Source organism: Aquila chrysaetos, chromosome 22, assembly GCF_900496995.4.
Source record: "Aquila chrysaetos chrysaetos chromosome 22, bAquChr1.4, whole genome shotgun sequence".
Taxonomy (NCBI): Eukaryota; Metazoa; Chordata; class Aves; order Accipitriformes; family Accipitridae; genus Aquila; species Aquila chrysaetos.
The window spans coordinates 16,303,188-16,328,266 of record NC_044025.1 but is presented as its reverse complement, the minus strand read 5'-3'; the positions used below and the strand labels follow the sequence as shown (position 1 = coordinate 16,328,266).

The 25,079-nt window shown below is 41.4% G+C and overlaps 1 protein-coding gene across 4 annotated transcripts in view; it reads right to left on the bottom strand.

The window, feature by feature from the left end:
- The window catches only part of ADAMTS2 (ADAM metallopeptidase with thrombospondin type 1 motif 2), a 190,130-nt gene that overhangs the window by 17,888 nt on the left and 147,163 nt on the right, over positions 1-25,079 (bottom strand). For all 4 annotated transcript variants that reach the window (XM_029997583.2, XM_029997584.1, XM_029997585.1 and 1 more), the window contains 10 exons: positions 21,151-21,307; positions 20,164-20,269; positions 18,366-18,509; positions 16,302-16,434; positions 14,703-14,816; positions 7,600-7,745; positions 5,976-6,151; positions 1,780-1,913; positions 829-952; positions 108-188 (listed from right to left, as the gene is read on the bottom strand). In XM_029997583.2, coding sequence (XP_029853443.1) covers positions 108-188; positions 829-952; positions 1,780-1,913; positions 5,976-6,151; positions 7,600-7,745; positions 14,703-14,816; positions 16,302-16,434; positions 18,366-18,509; positions 20,164-20,269; positions 21,151-21,307 — 1,315 coding nt within the window. The remainder of the gene's footprint in view (positions 1-107; positions 189-828; positions 953-1,779; positions 1,914-5,975; positions 6,152-7,599; positions 7,746-14,702; positions 14,817-16,301; positions 16,435-18,365; positions 18,510-20,163; positions 20,270-21,150; positions 21,308-25,079) is intronic.

The following is a 25,079-nucleotide window of genomic DNA, read 5'->3' as shown; positions in this document are numbered from 1 at the left end:
ATAATGGGTAAACAAATGCATAAACACATTGTCAGGCTCCAGAGACAAAAATAAACAGCAGAAAAAAATATTCAGACTGAAAATTTTCCTACTTGTTACATACTTACCGAGATTATGACTGGTGGCGTCTGTTTCCTGTATAAGTAAATGTCTCGCACCAACAGGAATTTCAAACATCTTAATGTGCCCTTTATTGTAGTATTTGAAAAGATAGTAACTGGTTAGTATGCTACAAAGAGGAAGAGTCTGTCTTAGGTCTTTAAATAAAACTTATTTTCTAAAAGCAGGGTGTATTACAGCAAGCTGAACCTAATCCAGCATTATTCCCATCCCTATTTCTGTGCCAGGTGGTGGAACATAACAGTGACAAAGGGCTTTGGGTCAGAAGAAAAATGCCTTAAGTATCATCAACAGACTTTGCTTCAGACTAAAATGGGCTTTGAGTGCCATATGCACCCACAGAGAGAGACCATGCAAGCTCCTGTCTGACAGCGAGTGATGACAACATATTATTGCAGCACTCCAGTGACTCGGACAGAGCAGCTGAGTGACATCAGCAGCACAAATAAATCCGTAGCTCTCCAACACGGAGCACTGAAGTCCTCCTCTATGCATGCAGAGGCCCTGATGTCAGCCGACTTAACTGACCACTGGACAAAAGTCTTATTTTCAAATTCTAGACACATCTCAAAGTAAAGTCCAGAGAGTTTACTAGAACTAGTGATGCTGTAAATGATTTGTGATTGCTCTGGTACTTTCCATGAAACAGAAGAGATCAAACAAAAATACCCTTAATTCCCCAGGACAAAACACACTGAATACACTGACCTTGTTTCTTTGGTACTCTTGAAAATGTTCCTTTCACCACTTTGCAGTGGGAATTATCTCCTCCACAAACACCACACTTATCTTCCTGCTTCGTGGAACCTATGACCCTGTCACACCCAACTTTCTGTGCACAAAAGAGAAAAACAGTCATTCTTATTTATCCACGCTTCAATTCAAATAAGCCTTCACTTCAGATATCAACATCCAGACTTCTGCTTCAGCAAAGAAGTATAAACTGTAGTATTTTCCTGGAAGATCAGCATCTAAACAGATTTTAATACTTCCAGTTCCTATAATAGCTGTCAATCAGGTGATTATATTTTTATATTATGCTTCACAGTGGTCTTCTTACTGAAGGAAAGCAGCACGATTAAGGAAAAGCTCTTAAGCCTCAGCTTATCTTAAAGCAGATGCTTAAATTTCAGGAGAATCAAGGCATCTATGTGAGGATAAGCACCTCTACCACTGCTTTGCAAAGTCAGAGCCTCTAATTCCGTTGAAAGATGACCTGCGGCAGATCCCAACTTAGAGGAACTGTCATTGATTTTTTAAAAATAGCAATAGATCAAATACAGAGAGAATGAACATCAGCCATATCTTAACACCACCTTCCTTGAAAGCTGCTGCATGTTCCTATTTCATTGTACATTCTACCCCCACTAAACCTCAGCAGGAAGAACTTTCGTTGAAAGCTAATTGTAATAGTCATCTTAAAACGCTGCATTAAATATTACTTGTGTAGGTGGGTGCTGTTGGAATTGAGTCACATGCAATGTGATGGCAACTGTGAATATCACACATAATATTGTGACAATAATCCTAATGAAATCTCCTTACTGCCCAAAGCGTTATTATACTTACTTAAATAGTCATTCTTGGAGAGAAACACTCAAGCTACCATTTTAATTGTTTTCACAATACTAAGCCTGAAACAAGCCATCAAAAGCTTACCAAGCAGTCTCCCCGCACACAGATGCTGTAAGCATCTTTGTAGGAGCAGCGGGTCCCATCGTGTACCATCCTTTTCATATACACCACATCTCCTGTTTCTTTTGATTCGCAATACAGGTGGCACCTTTCCTTAGCTGAAAAACAAAATGACCCAAATTGTGCGTGTTCAGCTCTAACAGTTTTGTTGCTGACTTTGTGAACAGCACTTTCAATAGTGTTGGCTCTCTCTTCTTCCTTGCATACATCACAGAATGCAATACGGTACCCCATAAATCATTGATGCTTATCCCCTTTCAAAGGCTATGTGATCATTTGGAAATTGTTGAATCATAAAGCACCCATGTGTCATCATTAGGAGACGGTCTTAAAAATAACAGATAATTTACTTTGATGGGGGGGCCTCTATTTAATCCTTTGTCAGATGATGCAATCTGGCAGAGGTTTCCACATCTGCTACATGACTACTTGTGAGAGATGCAGGTTTCTGCATCAGTTTCTCCCATTCTCCTGCACTGCACTTAAATCTGAAAACAGCAAAAGTCATTTTGCCATTAAAAGCCGCCGTTCGACACCGAGTGAATCTGGCATCCAAAACGTCTTCAGAGACAGCTGGGCCACACCATTTCCTCCAAAACATGAAGTTAATTCTCCCGCATTGTTGTACTTGTATTTATGATAGTTTAAATCATTAAACAAGATGAGATGTCAAAGCAATTCAGAAAAAAACATTTTTTTACTGTTAACACATGCACAAACAGCCAGACAAGCGTACCTCTTTCTCCTAATCTCTTCCAAAGAGCTAAGAACAAAAAATAAAGCTGAAATGACTAGTCAGTGGCTGAATAAAGTTGTATTCCACCAGTGTATTTCATTTTACCCATCTCTCTTGCTGTCCCCAGCCCCATAATAGGATTCACTATGCTTTCTTTGGCAGTGAAGAGCAGATGGCTTTTCTGTTAGATGAAACAAATAAAGATCCTGCTATTTTAACATGATTAAAAGTTGGGACACTTTTCCCACCATTTAAAACAATAACCTTTCCATTATAGCAGTTCAATTAAAATAAATCTTCACAGGCCCTTTGCGTTCTTCCCCTGTACGGTTCCATGGCCTCTGCCCTCTTTTAATAAAGTCCTTGTTATTGCTGTTGATGTCCTCTTGGCCACTGGGTATTGGTACATCAGAGACCTTTGTTACTGCTCCCGAACAATGCAGAGATATCATGCTAAAAATGTAGGGTCTAGACTATCAAAACCGGTACTTTCCTTTTTTTGTGCACATTCTTAATAGGGGAATATTAAGATCATAATAATCACAGACCTAATCACAGACCTAATTTATTTGCATATATTAGAAACATTAAACTATGCACAAGACATAGACACGTACACAAACACACCCTGCGTATGTACCCACACCCACCCCACGCATACCATACATTCACTGTATGGGATTAAATGAAAATATCAGAAGGTCTGACTGGGTGCCAACAACTCTGTACAAGGGCTTTAATTTAGAGAGGGCTGTCTTCCCATTGCTCCATGGGAACAGTAAATGTGCAAGTACCTTTAAATTGGACCCTGTTAATTGCAAAGAATTCTTTTCTTTCTATTCACTGGTGTGGGGCATAGTAGAGGTGCAGCAGCACGGACGTGACCACGTACCTGTCCGTCCCCTGCTCCCCACGCGTTTCCTTCTCATTTAATTGAGGTTGGGAGCTAATAGCCAAAGTCACTCCGTACTGCCCTGGCAGATGCACGGCACAGGGGTCCGTGAGCCCAGCGGAGGCTGGGAGATGGGGTGCTCAGGGGGCTTGGAGCAGGAGGCAGGCCGCGGCACGACGTGGCAGCGGGGTGCTCAAGCACACACTGGGGTGTACCCTAGCTCAGCGGCTTTTCTCTGGCCACGGGATGAGATGTTCCTCCCTGTCCTCATCACATACACAATGTGTCAGACTCGTCCAGCTGAGTTGCATGTGAAGTGTATGGATTTATGTCACTTTTGAGCCATGACTGCATTACCTGCACAAAGTATGTCACTGACATGCCTTATCTTTACAAAAGGGAGTTTTAAATACATTGGAGTTCAAATATAAACCACCCTCTGGCCTTGTTTTCACTCAAAAGCTGTTCCCTCTAATAACCCGGCACAGGTGAATGTAACTCTCACAAAGGGGGCTCCAGTTATACCATAGTTATATAGGAAACCAGCAGTGCCCAGCGCCCAGTGCTCAGACTTCAGTGAGCTGGTTTCTGACCCAGAAGCCATTGAATTTAATAGAAAAACATCTGATTAGTTTCAGTGGTCTTTGCAGCACACTGCTCCAAAGCCTAAAGCAGAAGCAAAGGTCTGCAGGCCACAGTGTTTGTCCCCTCTCCCTGTGCCAGCAAAGCTATTTCATGAAATTAAGCTGTGAGGCTGTGTCTGTGCCTCTGAAAATCCCAGATTGCACAAGATGGCATGAAAAGAATGAGGGAATCCTGAGAACTGTTTGGGAAGAAAGTCAGGCAAATTAATCACAAGGCATTTGCTATTAACTTCTGGCAGAGTATCCTCTCGCTGGAATGCAAAATGATTCACCCAAAGTGACCCTTCCCCTCCCAGAGATGGGTGCCTGGCTGAGGACAGCTCGGGTGCCCAGTACCTGCCCCTTGCCAGGCCAACCCTGCCCTGGAGCACCCATTATTCAGATGAAGTAACCAGGTTTAAAAACAGCGAGCAACCCACACTCCTCATCAAACAAGTTGAGAATCATTGCCGCCCACCTTTTTGTTTGGTAAAACCTCTTCTCGGCATGTTTTCAACACAACGTGGCAATAGCACGGCAACAGCCTTCGTGGCCCAAATCAGCCAGCTGCACTTTCACTGGCAGTTAAGCAGAGGCGTTAACAGGAAAATGAGCATTTTTGTTCTAAGAGGCGATCTCTGCCGAGATGCCAGAACATCATCCAACCCCACACCTGCCTCTGATAGTGCCAGCAGTGTTTGCAGGAAGACGTAAAAACAAACCCGGTACTTTTCTCAGAATATTCTCCAAGTTCCTTGTAAACTGCAGCTTGGGGACTTCCTAAGTCATGGCTGGAACTTGGTATTTAATAGCTCTTAATGTATTATAGAACTTTCAAGAATTTCTCTAAATAATTTTTAAAACTTTCTAGCATCTGCAACTTCCTGTGGCAATGAATTCCAGTTTAATTATATGCTGTGTGGAAAAGCACTTCCTCTTATTTGTTTTAAATCTGCCACCTGATAATTTTATTTGATGTTCCCAGGCTTGTGTTATGAGAAACTGAATAATCACTCCGTGCTCAGTCTCTTCATGCCACTCACAATTCTGTAACTCTATCTTTTTAATCTAAATCACCGCTTTTTCAGGGTGAAAAGTCCTAGTTTATCTAAACTCTCCTCATTCAGAAGTCATTGCTTATGTTTGCTTTATTTGGGCCTTTCTGAGTTCGGCTTTGGGTTTTTTAGCAATGGGGACAGCAGATGGGCACAACCTGAGCGACATTGGCAGCGTATTTAAAACGCAGAAACGTCATTCAGGTACACAGGAGCAGATCAGTGATCTCCATCCCTCTCTCGACACTCACTGAACTGGTGTTTCCCTAAAGCTATCCTCAACTCCCACACCTTTCTCTTCAGCGCCCACCTTGTGTACAGACCCCTACACATATACACGCTTACCATTTTTTATCCCCATATCCATTATTGGCATTTATCAACGCCAAACTTCGTTAGCCACATTCAGTCACTTAGTGTCACAACGTCCTTCTGCAGCTCTCACAGTGGGCCTTCTTATTTTAATTAGCCTGAGTAATTTTGTATCCCCAAGCAGATTTTGTCACCTCGTTTGCTCCCTTTCCCAGCTTACTGCCATGTTTGCTCAGCAGCATCCATGCTCCCAGCACCCATCCTTGTGGAACACACACCCCCATGCAAGACCATTCCCTTTTATCTCATGATAACTCAGTTTAAGAGCAGTTATTGGGGAACAGGGTCCAAAGCTTTTTGAAAATCCAAGTACATTATATGAAATGGATCACTCATACACTGATACTCACTGATCCCTCCAAACAACTCATAACAGATTTGTGAGGCATGATTTCCCTAGAAGAAGTTTTACCCCTCCTTATATAATTTTTACTTGTTTTTGTAACTGATTTTACTTTTCATAGGAAAAAGGGACCACTCACCATCGACATGCTCATAGGGGAGCCAGTGGTGTTTCGTGTTCTGGTACTCAAAGTAAGGATCCCACTGCCGGCACTGCTCCTCTCTGAAATCTTCAAAGTCCTTAGGACAGTCCTGAGTGTTGCACAGCTGGAACTCGTAGCTCGGCCCCACACACGTGCGGCCTCCGTTGGCAGGACTGTGGCAGGGAGAGAAACCCATGGTTAGTTTTGCCATTAATGCATGAAACAAGCGTCTATCAGATCCTCTGAGGAGTAATTTAATTCCCAGTCATGTCAGTAGGCACTTGATGAAGCCAGCAATGTATTTCTGATACGGAAAATACATATTTCCTTAGAAACCCACTGTCGCTATTTAGCTTTTAAAAAGCAATTTCTGCAAGTAGAGCCTCAAACCACTTGATGAAGGCAAGAAAAGCCTTTTTCTTGGTGTGGCCCAGGAAAGGAAAGCACAAGCAGATGAAGCGACTCATTCACATTCACCCCCTAAGCCAGCAGCAAATCCAGAAACAGAGCCCAGCTCAATGCTGCATCCCCCAGGCAGACGTGCATCAGATCACTGTCGGATCTGGCAACACAGAGCTCAGGAGTCATAGCTGGGTTTGCACCCTCTTCCAGGAACACAGAAAACATTTTCAATAGTACGTTAGGCTTTTCCTACATGAAAATAGATTTTACAACTAAAACTGTGCCCACAATTATAAAGGTCACTTTCATGTTGCCAATGTAATAAAGGCTGAAATTAGAACTGGTATATTTTTTCTTAACAGAACAATTTCCATCAGAAAATGCTGCTTCATAAAAGTTGACTTTTTTTTTTTTTTAATCAATGATAAGATGAGTTTTAACACTAGTCAAGTTCAATCACTTTATAAGCACAAACTGAGAAAGTCAATGTTAAAAATACTCTGTCTGGTAAAATAATTTAATTCTGACTATTGTTTCAGTTCTTGCTGTTAGGATCTCGACATTTTATGCTGTCGCAATAAGACAGCAATAATTACACACTTCATGTCATTTGTACATATCAATCTATATTAAATGTGGTATACTTCCAGTGTTACTGAAATTAAATCATTCTACATTATCTAGTTAGGCCATATATAAGTTATTAGAGCAAAACTATTCAGTATTACTAAAATTGACTTTGGGGAAGGTTCTGATCTCTGGAGCTTTGTTCCAACTTGGAATGAAAACAGTTTGAAAATATTTTAAGACCTTCTTGTTGAAATATCCTAAAAGGTGGATTAAACAAAAACTTTAAAAAGGTATATGCATTTTTTTAAAAAATCCAGCAAATCATTGCCATTATTTCATGCTCGCATATTAAAACAAGACATATATAGGACCCTAAACTTTTACTTATGCTTCATGCAATAGTGTAAAAGCACTTTCAAGATCCTTGTAACTGCATAACCAGTTTAATGGACGGATAAACTGAGAAATAAAGATGATTCATGACTTGCTTAGGGCCAAAAGTAGGATTTCTGACAACATATACTATAGGTCAGATTTAACAAGCACCACTCAACATCCTTTACTGCATTACTGCACTAGTAATTTAGCGAGGATTCTCACCATTCATTTGCTCCACATCAGAAAAACATACGGGGGTACGTATACTTACTGTGGATTGTCACACTGCCGTGTCCTATACTTCACCCCGGTGCCACAGGTACGAGAACAAGAGCCAAACTTACTCCATGCCCCCCAGTGTCCATCCTGCTTCAGGATGTCTGGTGTTAGCCAGATGCAGTGACCTTTAAAGCAATGCTAAAAGAGAAAATTAGACATCAAAACAATTAGATGATTAAATTATACCAAGATGATTAAATTATACCATATGAGAGGCTGTGGTACAACATTTTAGGCACAAATTCTGGATTTTTTTCGTGTCTCCAGCAGAAAGTAGTGAGACTCACTGTCAGATCGTGCCCATGATACCAAACTCACTCAGATTTTATAAACTTACACATGTTAAGTATGCACATATATGCTTGCAGGATTCAAGCCTACCAAGTTCGTTAAACTGCTCTCAGCATTACATTCCTTCACCACGTGTCTGCAGCGGTGATTTCAACATAACTAATACAGATTCATTTAAGGGAAATGGCAGAATCCCAAATCTTGGAGGCTAAAGGTAAAATTCTGCCTCTGCCATTGCCTGCAGCCACTTCGGGCAGCAATGGCGAGAGCTCCCGCCGCAGCACCGTCCTTCCCAGGAGCTCCTAACTCAGCATACATATTCCTGCAAAAAATGCCATCAGCAAAGTGGCATGAAATTAAAGCCAGCTCCCATTTTAGACATTAGTGCTATTAAATAAAGAACTCTTGCAGTCTCCCTGGAGATCTCATACTAAACCTGACCAAAACACCAGGAAGCATGCATTAGGGAACAGCCCTGGACAGTCCCACTTCTGCGCAATTCATCACACTCTACCAGGCTTTCTCTTTTCTTTTACCTGTTTTTTAATACAGTCATTCTAGAGAGGTTGAAACACATAATTTGCTACATTCCCCAAACCTATAAGGTATTTACACATTTCTTTAAGAGCCTTCATAGCTTCAGTACAGATACTCTCTACTGTCTCCTCTCATTAAAGAAACCCGCCAATGCCTTTCCACCAATTTCTTCAGTCCCCAATCAAGGAATTTTTTCTTAGCTGAAGTCAGGATGAATTCTTCTCAAGGACCACAGATTCTGACCCTTTCTAATACTATTTCTGCTTTCCTAAAAGTCTAGTGATGAAGTGTGGGTGCTGGAAAATATGTCCAGCCCAACAAATGACTTTGCATTAGACTGTCGCTGTTTGTCTGCATTAACGGTTAGTGTTGGGATAAGAGCTCTGGTTCAGGCACACAGATGGCTATAACAACAAGTGCAATCAGTCACTTACTTTCCTTAACATTCAAGTCAACAACAACATTTTACACAGCTTAACAAGCCCTGGAACGCAGGAATTTGGCAGGCAGCACAAGCTGAGCATATGGCTAAATGCATGCTGCCAGCAAAAACAAAATCAGAAGATATATAACAGGAGAGCACTCTTAAGCATAGAGCAATTAGTGATCTGGAAGACAAATTTAAAAGTGATGGATAATCATTAATAATGCTGAATTTAAAGAGAGAATCATTAGTAAAATGGTGACAAGACACAGCTTACTGATTCGCTAATCTGCTCAATGACTGGCTCTTTATTCATGTAATTTATTTTGGTGCTGATTTGGTTGGACAAGGAATAGAAGAGAGAGTAGAAATTAGGTTTCAACTATTCATTCTTTCTCATGACTTCAAATATTCAAAGTCAAAACCTATGAAATAGATGAGTTACCACAAAGCCAATTATACCAATCCTGCTCCGGAGCCGTAATGGGCAGATTTTTCTTAGCTGTTTGACAGAACAAGAGATAATTCAGCAAAGCATGAAAGAAATGCAAAATGCTAATATGTCCTTTGCTTTCTTCGGTTTTGAAGCTCAGCGCTGTACCCTTCAGGGACTGTTTACTTATGGCTTTAGAGAGGTTTGTTTGAACGAACAGTTTGAGTCATCGGGCCCTGTGTAGCAATGGGACCATTCAGAGATGCAGGGGAAGCTGGCAATGCATCAGCTTGTCAATACAAATTTCAGCTGGGCTTGGAAGCAGATGAGATGTGACAGCTCCTGATCTGTGCTTGCTTAAACATTCTTTTATCAGGGTTCTGCATCCCTCAGGTGTAAGTTCCACAGCAATCACTGAATCTGTTTCAAGAGCCACGTAGCGTATGTTCATTATGCGACGATCCAGGATCCAGCCCTTGGACTCCGCGGAGGAGAGAGAGAGACATGTGATGTTGTGTTTTCCAATCATTTTTCCTTGTTTTAGCCAGGAACAGGGGGATGTGGGTTTGCAACAACCACTAATAAACCACCTATTTGACACCGTGACTGGTCCCCGAACTGGAAGGCAAACATGGAAAAGTGTTATTGACTTTGCTGCGTAAAGGAAAGAGCAGCACTGATTTTTACTGGAGAAGCTGGTCATACGCCGATTGTCGGGAAGCTGAGGCAGAGCTATTAGGAGACAAGCATTTGTGTAAAATGAGTCATCCCCAGCTCTGCCTTTTTGTTTGTGGATTAAAAGAAAGGAGCCTACATAAAACAAAATGATTCACAACCAAGTCTTACTCTGTGCAGACCCATGCAAGAAAACGCGTGAGAAAGTAAAACCAGAGATGGAGCAATCTCCAGTGTAATAAAGGAAGCTAGAGCCAACCCTTCCTATTGCTACTACGTTAACTACATAATGAGGTGAAGAAGAGCCAATTTCAACCACTATTCCTTTCATAAACAGGGGGGTTCATTTAAAGAGCGAAGCATATTAAAGCAATATTTTTTTAAAAATGAGAAAAAAACACCATGGGTAAATGCAAATTGTTTTCTTAGTGGAAGACAAGATGACTTCTTGCAGTCTCGCCTATTTTTCTGGCAAACAGGACAGTCCAAAACAAGTGCAATTTCCAGGAGAGGAAGCTTAAATCTCTTGCAGTAAAACATTCCACTGCTGTTTTCAGCAGTTCTTTGAAACAACTGCTGTGGACGCCAAAAAAAGAGCCAGTGTGTTCGTGTGGGCTTAACGCATCTGCAAGTTAATTTTTCAAGAAAAAAAATCGCAGCTCTTCTGTGGATATCTCTACCTATTTTATATTGGGCAGCAACTGGCAACTCTCCTATCTCTCCACCTGACACCCCAGTTTTCTACCAGGTAACCCCTTGTACTGCATCATGGCTGGTGGCCCTCCACTCTCCCCACTCTCCTGAGATCATATCAGAAGAGGGTTGCTTATTTATATTTCCCATCACATGCAGGCTGGCCCGCTCTGCTCCATCTGTTTGAGAATAATTAGTTGTAAGGGATAAACTGAAAGCTCTAACACTAAAGTCTACCCTGAGCCAGTAAAAGTTTCTTCAGTGGAGAAGCAAGTATTCTCACTGTTTCTGTGGTGACTAACACAGCATACACTTACCCATCTGTCTCCTGTCTCTGAGAGAAGCTGAGGTCAGCTTTCTCAGTGGGAAATTATCTGGATTGCTTTGAGTACACATTAGTGTTTTCAGAAACCTTTTTTTCTCGGTCCATTTTTCTTCTCAATAATATCTATTTATTTCAGTATTTAATCATGCCCTTCCTTTCCTGACAGACTAAAAAATCTTTCCAAGTTTGACTCAGATTGTCTCATTAGCACGGTGTAAGCGAGGAGAATACCTGCTAGGTTTGCGCTGGATCCTTGGCACATGAGCCAAATCCAAGAGCAACATCAGCTCAGCTGGCAGGGGCAGGTACCAGGCTCTTACCTCTCTCCAAGAAAAGAAACAAAGGCGGCTCAGGTGGTGCAAACCTTCGTGTTAGTCACTGCAGCAAGCAGATGGACTCGAGCATGCGATCCCTTTGCATGAATGACTCTGGGTTTTATTTCTATCCTGTGGAGAGCAGTTAGCTACTCCAGCCGATATAAATGTCTCCCCAGAAGAGTAATAGTTTAAAAAAAGAGAACAACAAAAATTGATGATATATTTGTGAAGGTTGCCTGGCTTCAGAAGCCTGAGGCTAACGGTGGAGCTGACAGAATTGTATACAAGAAAATAAATTATCAGCTGAAAGCATATGGGGGTTTTTAATCCACAGAATGCTATGTAGAGTTAAGCTTTGCACAGTTGTGCCTCATCTGCGTGGTGTACTATAGCAATTTATGGAGTGTCTTTGACTTAACTTTAAGACTCTGACCCTCCCTGTGCTTACCTTTAAACACTGGAGTTATTTCATGGAAGTTAATGTGACCGTTCAGACACAGAAGTAATTGCAAGTTGCTGCATCATCGAAGCTTCACAAAATTGACAGAATCTTCCCTCTTGCTATTGAAAACTCAATCTAGTTTAATAAAATCAGGCTGGGAGCAATATAAAATATTCTATTTCCTTTAGGTTTCTATCAAAATAGTAGTTTTCTTCTCTGGCTGGGAAGCTCCAGGAGAATATTTTATTTTTCTATCCCGAAACCCAGCAAATGATCAGTTTGCTGCCAATTAACATAACGGTTGTTCAATGTCTCCATTCGCACAAGGAGACTTATTAAAAAGTTTTTGAAATGGCAGAACCTCGTTCTTTTGGCAACTTATTTCAAAAAACCACATGCACAGAAGAGCTTACATACATTTACATATATTTACTTAAATATACATCTATATTTATGCATACATACACACATATAGACAGCGTTAGAAAGTATACTCTTCCTTTCATTTCTAAGGGTCAGTGTCTAGGTCCAAGACACAGCCTGGGCGTGCAGAGACATGGCCCTTATCAGTGTGCTTGCTGAAAATGTGCTACAGATCTCGCGTCTCCCATAGGTGTTCGTGCCCCTTGATCGTCAGTTAGTAAGGAGGCAGCTGGACTGGATTCTCCTCAATAGCATCTGCTAAGTTTGGGAAAGTGAAGAGACCACTTATCAGTTATGTGAACACCAGGCTTAGGTGAGAACATCTACGCGCCACACGCCATGTTAATCTCCCGAACATCGCTTTCATTTCTGGCATTCGGTCCCCTCAGCTGCCGCAGAGCCAGGATGTTTCTTTGACACATCAGCAGAGTTGCGATTGGTTTGAGCTTAAAATAGGCCCTGGGAATTAGTGGTATGAAATCATGAAAACTGCAAGTCTCGAAAGTGGGAAACAAATGGATCTTTTTGAATCAACATCTTTAATTGCTTATGTTTCTATTCTTTTCTTTTCTGGTGTTATTCCAAAGAAAATAGTGGATCAAGTTGGAAGTTATTTTCCTCTTCCTCATGTGCTGATAGGGTATCACGGGAGATGTGTCTTAAAGGAGGCTGCCACAATGAGTCCCAGCTTTGGGCAACACATGCATTTCACAGTCCCCGTCCTTTCAGGTAAGAGTCTCTGGTATTGTCCAGATCGATGAAGAGAGTGAACAGGGGAAGGCCAAATCAAAGGCAGGGATGAAAAGAAAAGGAACGGATGGAAAAGGACTGATCTGATGCGCCTGTATTAAAAACACCAACAACTAATAAATACACCGGTCAAATGCTGAGCTCAGATATACAAAGTCAGTTGTATAACCTTCATAACTCGTGCTATTTTTAAAAAAATGTTTAGCTCAGGCTGCTGAGCCTTATCTAACAAAATGGGGTTTCATTTTATATCATTTTCTCAGGTTCTCCTGGAAGGTTGCAGTTAAGTTTATTTATCAAAAAACTGGGACAGCTCCTCTGGGAATAAAACAGTCATCGTCCTATCATCTACTGAAACTTCAGACTGCGCACATACTCTTCTTGCATCTCCACTGAACTAAAAAGCCTGGCTGTCTGCACAGTTTGCTGAAGCCTTGGATCCCAAGTTTCAGTCCAGAGAAAATTTTTACAGCTGAGTTGCATAATATCCTGACAAACTGTTTATAATGGAAGCACTGACAGACCCTTAACTGTATGGTTACAAATTCTTTTTTCTTCTCATTTCTTTTCAAATACTAATATGAATGAATGGCTTGGGGAAGAAGGTGATGCAACAAAATGGAATATAACTATTTTTCTGAGGGTTTCATGAATATTTTTAACACAAAAATCAAGATATAGAAAAATGAATCCAAAGAAACTGTCTAAGATTTTGGATTGTAATTTAAATATATAGATATTTAAACAAGAAACAAAGCTGTTATAACAGGAATAATCTAAAGAAGAGAAAACCAGAAGGGAGTGGTTTATATAGAGCATGACTTGCTCAGGAATTAATTTAGCATTATATTATCTTTTCATAAAAAAAGACTTCTCAAACCATAACAGCAGCTGCTAATACAGTTCATTTATCGCATAAATGATGTCATCCACTGGGTTTTACAAAAAATCCTTCCAAGTAGCAACATCTTCCTCTCCCCCTCAGTGACTGCATCCAAAGCTCAGGGAAGCCAGACTTTTTCAGCAGACTTCAAAGGACTTGGAGTTCAGATCCACTATGAGCACAGTGTGACCTCCACAGAAGGATAGCTAAGACCCGGAGCAAGTCCAGCAAGGTGGCTGAGGGGTCGGAGCTGTCTGAGCTCTTGCCACCTCACACCTTCCCTCCACAGTTCCTCATGCTGCCCCTGACTCTCATCAAGCCAGCAAATCCACCTCCACAGATCTGCCCTTCTCTCTTCACCGTCCCTCTCTGCCATCATGTTGGCTCTCTCTAGCTGGCACTCAACTCCCACATCCATCCTTTCCCTCGGGGCCACCACAGTAGCCTTAGCCCGGCTGTCATCTCCAGGACCTCACTGCTCTCTCCATCCCCTGCATCAGGGAGGTCAGTCAGCATCACTGCATCATCACGGATACAAACACACACCCCCGCCCCCGATCTCACAAAAGTCATAGGCGAGTGTAAATTTTCCCATTTTCAGCTCTGCCACAAAGACTTGCCAAGAAGCACAGGGCAATCTGCAGATACTTCCATGACTTGCCTGAGGATGGGGTTTGATGGTCACAGAGCTGCCACGCAGGACACACCAGCCCTGGCCCCTGCCTCCTCCCCTCACACTGCTCAGCAGCATTCACGAGTTTGCCCCATATTTTAGTGGACTTCAGGTCCTCAAAATAGGTTCTTCTCTTGTTCCCCTTGATTTTAAGGGGAACATCCCCAACTGCACACAAACACACGTGAACACACGTGAGCGTGTGGGTACACGCAGCACCCGTTCTCACCTTTCCTGGTGCACACATGGTCCCGTCCAGCGGAGGCCCTTTCTTTGTTTTGCAGAAGTAGGGGTTCTCAGGGTGGCTACACCACAGCTGCTTGCAGGGATCAAACGTACGGAACTGAAACACAAGAAAAATCAGAGTGGACGATGCTTTGAGAGAGCTCCCACTGGCAACTGCAATAGAAGCTGCAGCATGGTGGGGTTTTTCCTTTCCTAGCTGTAAAACGCCAGCTGTTATCACTGATTCCTGAGGAACGCTGCGGTGTCTGTGGATTGAGCATATCTGAGCTTTCATGCAAAACCATCAGTGACTCTGAAGTAAGATCCCACCTGTATTCGACAGAATAAAGTCAGGCAAAAATAGTTTTACACTAGTGACCAAAGGCAGGCTGGGCAAGGGGGAAACCAGTTCCCCCAGACGGGAAGACACACACTGCCTTTTCTTACAGCTTCTCCAAACGGTGCTGCTTCATTTGGCAAACAAAACAAAAAATCCTTGAGTACTCATGGGAGAAGGAAACGAGCTGTTCAGACTGTAGCTCAGCTGTTGCAATCACCTTCTTAGGAGGATGGAAATTTGAGCTCAGGACCCTAATCCAATGAATAAATCGACATTCTACCTACAATGCAAGAGCTTGTATAGGAGAGGATGAGAACCACCCACCACACAATACACTAAAACATGATGTCTGGACATGCTTTTGGCTATTCTTAACAAAGAAGAGAAAGCCTCCATCTCCCAGGCTCTGGAGAACAGCTGTAAGAAAAGACCCTCTTTGGCTGGGACATTCTTCCAAGACAGCATCAGTAGGAATTGTGTCAAGACACAGTACTATAGCTGATGCTTTAAAGGTTCTCATCACCTAGAGATACCGCTCGGCACACATATTCCTGCAGATGGGAATGAAAGCAGAAATGTTACGTCTAAGCAGCTACCACGCCAGCTGAAAACATTTCTTTCCATTTAATATTTTGTCCTACTTGAGGAGCTGGAGGTGGAAGGTGCAGCCCTGTTGCAGAAGAGACTGCTTTCTGAGGCCAATCCACTGCGAATTGCACTAATCTTGCCTTGCTTTAAATTTAGACTTTGTCTCTTGTTTTCCTGGTACAAGAGAGCCAACCATGTCATCAAGAGTCCTTGCAAGTTGCTCTGCTCATTGTCACGCTTATTTTCTCATGCTAGGCATCAAAATGCATCACGCTTTCCATAAAATTGGATCATAAAAGCATACTGTCCTGTGTTAGCACTACAAGATGTGCCACCAAATCCATCTCCTTCACATCTGGGTGGGAGTTTTGTAGCAAAATAACTAGCTGCCAGCAATAGGAGGCTCAATAATGCAGCAAGCTTGTTTGCTTGAAGTCTATGGCTATTTGTGAAACTACAGAGTAATTATTTCTGTAACTCCAGTTTAAAAAAAAAAGACAGAGATACTTAAAATAACATATTTGTCAACATTCAGTTGTTATTCCTTGCTTACAGCTAAGTGGGCACAACATCTTTCCTTGCGGGCTTCAGTACACTGTCCCTATTAAGGACATTTCAGAGACACTTACAAAACTCCTGGATGAGAAATAGCAGAAGCCAAACTTAAGTACTCACAGCTGTGCACATCATGTAGCCCAAACCAAAATCAAAACGGCACTGCTCATTCATGGAGTAGTGAATTCCTGGCAGCTGTGGAAGGGAAGGCCAGTCATGTTCGAAGGGATCATCACGCAGACAATCATAGGAACTGCAACAGGCAAAAATTACAGTAACAGATGGGGCTGTGAGACTTGCACAGTGTTTGTGGTTTCATTGCCTTTTTGTTCCAAACAAAATAGAGCCTACGATTTCTCAGATGCTGGTCGTGAAGAGCAGCTAATATTGCAATTATGCTTACATTAACTTTAACATGGTGTAGCCACCTTTAATGGATTCTATATATATTTTTTCTGAAGCCCTTGCATTGTAATTTCCATTTAGCTTGCAGGTAAATTCCTAACAGTCTCCAGGGTCCTTATGTGAAAGGAATCAAAGGAAGAATCCACATGAGACCAAGAAGAAAAGAAAGTTTAATTAATTTTCCATTTGTGGAATTTCTTGCTGCCTGCAACTGTCTTTCAAGTGAAGTTTTAGAAGCAGAGGCCAGGGTAACCATCCGAGATTACCACTAAGCTTGCAGTTTTCCTGCGTCCTTGCTGACAAGCAGCGACTCATTTACAAACGTGTACTTTCCTGCCTGCATTAAATGCTCAAATTAATTCCCTCTCTCTGTTTCTCCTGGTAGCTCTCAGCTCCATCCATAGTTTGTACAAAGTTTCCTTTCTGTGTGATGAACATGGGAGTTTCTCCTCTCTCCCTAAAAAGTGAGGACAGCCTGTAACCAGCTGTACTAGAATCACATCTAAGTCGTGTGGAGGACAAAGGACTGATGCTAATATCACCAAATGGTTAACACGGTATAATCATTGGTTAATTCACAAGACCAACATGATCAACAGTATCTCTGAAATGTCTCTGAGTTACTTAACAGACATGAGGACACCATACACGAGTCTATTCTGGCAATCATTCAGGTTGCCTTGAAGATACCAATAGCTGAAAGCAGAACTTTGAGGTTAGATTTACTTCAAAGCAAACCATTGTTCTGCTTTGTTATAAGATATTTAAAAATAACTGTATTTAAAAGAATGTAAAGCAGCCCTCTAGGCCAGATGATTTTTATTTAATGGCTGAAGCTCTAATGGATCTTGCTAATTGAAACAATCACACTTCCCTCACAATATTTTTATTCCTTATTGCCATACCTAAGATATCTAAGATAATAAAAATATTGACAAAAAGACTGACTCACATTTACTTCATGCATTTGCTGCACTTTTTCCTACTCATTTTCAGGTTTTGCTAGGTATCCTAGTAGTTTCCCCATATTTTTCTGTACAACTTGCACATAACAAGGGGAAGATTTTTTTCCATAAGGAGCAAAAACATGGTCACAGACATCAGAGTTTGTCAGGGAACTCCAGTGCAGGTCTAGCGCCCGAAGTGTCAGGTTCAAAGGCAAGGCAAGGGACACGGATGAAGCTGTTTAAACAGCTTTTGCATTTAGCGTACTTAAAGGAAAAGTAACAACCGAAGAATTAATTTTAGAATCACACTCTTTCTCTAGATATCTATTAAAGTCTTGAGCACTTAAAGGGCAGAATTTCCTCTTCGGGCAGCACCATCTTATCATGGACAGGTATCATAAGCAACAAATGGCTCTCGAAGCCAAATTTGGTATCTATAAGATAGACACCACGCTGCTGGGTAGCATAGGCACTCCTCCAGCTAGAGGTTACATTAGGGAGGGAGGAAAGTTAGCAATGAGATTTGTAACAGTGTCTTCTCATAACCGCTGGGAGGTCACCGTATATACTAGCAATGTCCAGAAAATGAATAGATGTAAATGAAATTAGAACAATTTTAAATGGACTGAAATCAAACTAATTGAGCACTTGCATTATTATTTGCAATTGATGGGAAAGCATCTCATTCCCAACAGGACAGGGGGGATTCTTCATTTGTTTTATTCAATCCCATTTTAGTAACTAACAAAAGGATAAAGCACACATGCTAGATGCAGAATTGTTCTTACATGCTTCCTAATCAAAGGAGAGAGGCTGCTTAACAGCTACTCACTGGAGATATCGATTCAGCTCTTGCTGGCTGCAACGAGACCAGTGGAAGCGATGAAACGCGGCTTGCACAAGGGGGGCCATGATGCTCCCCAGGCGGACTTCATCCCCACATCTGTTCCCTTGGCCGTCGTGCTCCATGCCTAAACTGCCCCGCACAAGAGAGAGCCAGCACAGTTACATCACAGGTGAACTCTGAGTGCCCAAGTGCTTCCACGTCCCAAATGTCACCAGTGGTTGATTGCAACAAGGTTCTTAAGTCCCATGACCCTTGTCCACATGAGCAAAGTCATGAGAAATAAGACAGGGTGAGACTGAAGCTAAAGAGCTAGTCTGTAGCGGTTCCCACATAGAAGCATTGACCCCTGAGAGTACCTTCATGAGATTAGCTTTATCCACTTTCAAAACAGACTAAAAATGCCTTCTTTGGACTTCTGTGCACATCCACATTTGTGCATTACCACAGCTAGATGAAGCCATTTCTGTATTAAGGATCTAGTCCACCCTCCAGGAGTATTAACAGAAATTTATTCATGCTCCAACCTGGAGCTATTCAGAAGTTTATCTAACCTTTAAAAAATCACACCTTAGCTTAATTTGAAGTAATTTGCAATTGTAGACAAGTCCTTTGCATGGAAAAAAAAAGACGCCACGCTGGAAGCTAGTTTAGACTAGCTGCTGCTATTGCCCAGTAGCAATCCCACATTGTTTAAATGTGAAACAGCCTGAAAAGTGTTGGGTGCTCTCTTGAAAACTACCCCAAGTTACAGATATTTTTACATTTCTTTTTGGCTTTATTATCAATATGTTTTCTCCTTTCCTTTATTAGGATCTTATTGCATTTTTTATAAGCACTATTTGACTAACATGGGCAATATCTGTCCATAATTAAAACCAAATTAACAGATTGGGCTGAATGTGATTTGAGAGATTACAAACATTCCTCAGTAGTATCTCTTTTAAAGCTCACTGTGTATTCTTTTTAATCCTAATTCAAAAATTCTGGAATCAAATACCATCTGGGTATCAATACTATGTCCCTGTCTAATTAAGATATGTTTACAGTCATTTCAATAAACTTTAGCAATTTTTTGTTTAAAGCCCTTAATAATTCTGATACAACAAAGCGAAAAGGGCCTGCAGGCTTTCTTAGGGAAAACAGAATAGATTGAAACTGTTCAGAAAAAGCCTTGTGGGAACTGTTGTTCTACCAAAGAGAAAATGGGAAACCAGTGGGTGTTCTCTGCAAACAGGGAAACTAAAACGCTCTGGAAGAAATCAAAGCTCTGACAACTGCTGCCCGGTCATTAGTTCTAATCACATCAGTAAGTAAAATGATTGAATTTTTTATATGAAATATATAGAACAGTTGTAACCTCAGTGCTTGGCACCTCGTTTCTATACAGTATTTATCCTTTACCAGCAGTAACATATACAGATGATGTGCTTATTTAACATGGATTGTTTTCAAGAATCATGTATTCCACTGACTCAATGAATTCCTATTTCATCATTATGAGTACTTTACATTTCCACCAGGAGACTGTAATATATCATTCAATCTACTCTCACAGCAGCCCTGGAAGATATTTTGGTATTAGTTCCTTTTTCCACTTGAAAATACCAAAATATAAAGCTTACTTAAGATCATAAAGAGAGCTTTGAGAGAACTGAGATCTGAAGCCAGAGCTAACCCTGAATATTGTTTCTTAACATAAATCGCATCTTTCCAATGCCATCAATATTTGTCAGTACCAAAGACATTTTAAGGTAGGACACAGGACATCCACAGTTCTACTCACACATGTCCAGTTTCATGAGCCACCACAAATGCAGATGAAAAACCATCTTCATGGTTGAGAGTGCAGCTTCGAACAGGATGACACATTCCAGTGACTGGAGCGTAGCCTGTGAGAAATAGCAAGTATTCCAGAAAATGAACAAGCACGGAGAGGCAATGTGGTGGGAAGCTCTAGGACAAACATCTGCCTTCTGTTGTGACACAACTATAGTTGAAGTGGTCCTCTTAAGAGACCTCTGCACCTAAACATTTAGTAATGTGCTCCCTCATCTATGGAACAGATGAAACCAGCCTGTTGAACAAATTAAAACTAATTCCTGCCTCACCAAGAAAACTGTTATCACCCCTAGGACCATCCTGCAGTTGCCTTCTCTAAGTGTATGAGGCAACAGGTGAAAAGGACACCACGTGCTGCTGCGTTAGAGCTCACGAGGAGCTCGGTGCAGTTCCAGCCCTCAGGGCACGGGCGAGCAAAGCCCCAGCCCTGTGCTGACAGCAGATCTGGCCAACCCAAAAGGAACCGGAAAGCTCTGAGATTTATCCCCTCCAGTGAACAAACCTGATCTCACAGGAGGCAGAGCCCTGAAAAAAGGAAAAAGTGGACAGCACTTGGCCGTCCTGTTCCAGACCTCTCCATAACAATATTTCTTGGCAATCCTGCTGGAACACAGAAACAGCTTTGGAGACTTTTTAAACACAAAATCTATTCTTTAATCTTTGGGCATTTTCAGGACTGTTTACATACAGATCCCACTTTCTTGGCTTCAGTAAAAGCAAAGAAATGATCCAATAAATAATCCCACCAGTAAGAAAGGATAAAATAATAAGTGAAGCAGTTACAACTGAAAATGGCCCTGTGCAGAGCTCTTGGGGAAAGAAAACGTTGACCAAAACTAAGCAAAAGATACACAATTAATCTTTGCATGACTAGCCTTGCTAAGTGATAAACACAAATGCAAAATAAAACAAAACCTGATACACATCTTACCTTGCATGCCAGATGGACCAAAATCCTGCCTTGTGAGAAAGATCGCGTGGTCATGATATTCTGCGTGCCCAGTGTCAGGTTTTTGTTGCAAGTAGGCCCAGCGACACACATTCTCCAGACTTTGCGAAGGGTTCCCAATCTCTATCAGACTCATAGACTGCACACGCGCAAGAAGAAAAGATACCAATAGTTATTTATTAAAAGCTTGGATATTTTTTTTCCCAACTTGTTCAGGCACTTGACTAAACATCCCATTTCCATTAGAAGTCTGTTCTTAATAAAGAGACAATTACACTTCAGAAACAAATTTTACTGCATCAAGAAAGTAAAAAAATAGCTACAGTTCATGGTCAGATTAAATGCAATTTCCATGTTTAATGAGGTCTAAGATATAACAAAAGAAAAATAAAAAGATAGAAGAAAAATAAAAAGATAGAAGAAAAATAAAAAGATGGGTATTTTAATGACAAAACTGATATTGTCATGAAACTGAGCTGTTAGGGCTGTTTTGTCAGACATTTGAACACTACTGGATGCTCTGTAAGTGTAAAAACTAAGTGTACTTTTTTCAGCTGTACTTGAATCATTACTTTCAGAAACGGACTTCCCCAATGACGGTCTTTTAAAGTGCATTTTCTTTATCCCATTCCATATCTGAAGATTGTTCCAAAGCTAGCACACGTAACTTTCCACTGTGGTACGCCATTCTCCCTATAAACCACACGTTACATGGGTGGTGCGCAGACATGGCTTAGCCGACTCAAATAAGCTGACGTGTATTAGGTGCAGTGCAAAGGACAATTCTCTTGAATAAGAAAGAGAAAGGTATTTTAAAATCCAACTACTACATTTGCCTTTTTTTGAAATAGTACTATCTTAAGAATTCCCAGCTAATTCTACTTAATACTGTGCATTGCTAAGACTTAAGAAAGCTTATTGTATGTGAGACGCTATTAAATGTATGACTAATTGACCCATCCCAGGCCTTCCAGGATTTGCAAGAACTACATATGTGAACCCTGGCTTTTCATTTGCAAAAATTATATTACCATGACAACACTGTAATCATAACACAAACCACTACAATTTAGATACTATACTGTACTGTAAGCATTTGTCATTCCAAAATACTTAATGTAGAGCAAAACCTAGCCTGGGCCAAAAATAAGAGAGAAGTAATACGGGTCATGTTTAAATACAGATGTATTTGATGTGTCCTCTAATTGAGTGCATGATGGAGTACAGAGTATTGACTACATGAAAAAGAAAATCCTCAAAGGGTTGTGGAAGAACAACTGGAATTGATAAATGAAAAGTCTGCCAAACTGAGGTCTGATTTTGGCAAAAGTGGGATATTACAATTCTGCAAATGTTCAGAAAAACAAATTAATAAACCAAATAGAGGCACAGTTTGGATTCTGATACCACCGTGGAATGAAAAAGTTGTAATATAATCCCACGCTGGATCATACTGCTTCCAGCCATAATTCCCTTGGGAATTGAACTAATAACCGTATTGAAATGGTGGGACAGTTGTGGTGCCTTTATTGCATCTTCGTATATTTGTAAGAACAGACTTAAACAAACTTTGAGTGACTATTACAGGGTAAAATCCCAGCTCTTCAAGCAAAAATCCTATTCAGTTAAGTAAGGTTTGACCATTGTTGAGGTCCTTAATAACATCCATCAGTGCTAAAACAAAAACAAACAAGCAAACAAACAAAAAACCCATCTGTCATCTGCACCTTGTTCTCATTTCTCCAAAGCTTCACAATCCCTTCAAGGAGCTCAGTGAGAAATCTTACTGCAAGATTCAAAAACCAAAGAATGCTGTAAAATGAAGTTGAGAAATCTCAAGTCACGTGGATCGTTTGCTAATAGTTCTTTGTCTCATAATGACCACCTTCTGCACATTCTACCAAATGAAAATCATCACATCTTATAAAATGCATCAATCAGAAAACAAACAAAAAACACACACTATCAACATGTGCTTTGTTTAAGGGTATCTGAATATTTGCAAAGAAATCTCTGCATGATCAGCAAACAAGCATAGAATATAAAAAAGTCAGTAATTTCCAAATAACCACTGTTTTATAGCTCGCCTCTGTCATATGCCACCTCCTCCCTCCCCGCTAAACTGAAACCTTGCCAGTGGACTCCAGCACAAAAGCAAAAGATTGGTCTCTGAATGAACCAGCACAGCAGCTTGCAGCACTTTTCTGATGAACGTCTGGTCTGCCAGAGACCAGATCAGTCTGCCGCAGCATACCCAGCAGCTCCCATGGTTCAGGCACTGCGTTGGCATGTGGCATGAATCGACAACTGTTTTCACTGTATACTTAAGTCCGCTCTGAGAGCAAACCCACTGGTTCAGTCCAAGAGCATCTCAGTGCTTATTTATCAAAACAGCGATTTTTGAGTTTGTCTTCAAGCAAATGAAAGGAGGACCAGCTGGTTAATGTGGAGCATTGTGGGGTTCTTTGCCTCCAACACAATGGGGAAAATGAAGAAAATCCCTTTGGCGTAAGAGGGGAAACTGAGAACACACAAGTCTATAAAACACACTTCAGCTGATGACCTGACTTCTTTGCCAATGACACAATTTTAACATCAGAAGTGTGGCACCTGTAAAATTGAGCCTTACTGCTCTTTAAGTTGAGAAACAAGGCATCCAGTAGGAAGTCAATTATTTTAAGTGTCCAAGTGCTACAGATATAAATAGCAAGTCGAGGTCCTGTGTCAGTGAGGAGGACTTTCAAAGAGTAAGAGGAAAAACTCAGTCTACCTGCTGAGTACTCAAAGTCCACCAAGCACTCAAATCATCCGGCCACTAATCCCTTGTCTTTCTTCACTGTAATGCAGCAGCCTGAAAAGAGAAACCCACTTGATTCCTAGCAAATTTTCACCCAAATTCCCACTTTCTGCAATTTGTCAAGGACTTCCAAATCAGAAAGTACTCCAACAGTACTAACAGCAAATACTGCATGGCCAGGGAACCGCTGATCTGGGGTCCAAGTCAACCTCACTGTGCTATGCAATTGCACTGGTTCACACCAAAGAACCACGTAAGCCATGGTCCTCTCCTGATAGTAGGCAATGGGATGCCCAGGGAAGGGAATTAGAGGAGTGCAACTATAGCATAGTATTTCCCTCCAAATAACCTCCTAGGCGCCAGTGGTGTTCGGATCAGAGATTTCCTGAGCCAGACAGATCTTTATATTGCATTTTTATTCACTTTTCCAGCTGCCTCACCTTTACAGACAAATGCTCCTGTCGTGCAAGAAAGAAGCTTAGGAAATCATGGGACCAGGCACAGCTTGTTACTAGGCAGGGCAGATGTAATATGTTTTGGAAGGATGTTGTCCAAAAATCTACTCTTGTTCAGATATCAGATAACACTTGATAATATTTTCTGTTGGAAGTCAATGGGGAGCTTTCATCAGACTCAGAAAAGCACAGCCCCTCATTAAATGGACAAAGTGAAAGGAGAAAGAGGAAGAGATGAACTGTGTACAATAATAAGGACTGTAAGTAAAGGTAAAATCCCTTTGTCAGACTGCAAACAGAGAAAGTTGGGGGGCTAGCAGGCTGTGTATGGAGAAGAGGTGTAGGTGTTACTGTTGGCCAGCAAAGGGCCCACACTGCCAGGAACATGCAGGTCCTGCAGCTGGCTGGGAGTTCAGACCTGGCTGGGAAGGACCTCTTTCCAAACAGGACAGCAGGCCTGTGGAGAGCATTACTCAGCTGATCAGCAGGAAAACTGCCAATGGAAAGAGAAACTTTCCTTCTCACAGCAAGAAAAGCAAAAAATCTGTGGCCATTTCAGAGAACTGCTGATGGAAACAGATGGAGATGTTGGCCAAGAAGTGGAAAGGCCTCAGCTGGGAGAACATCCCCCATGCGACGAGACACCACAGAGGGTTACG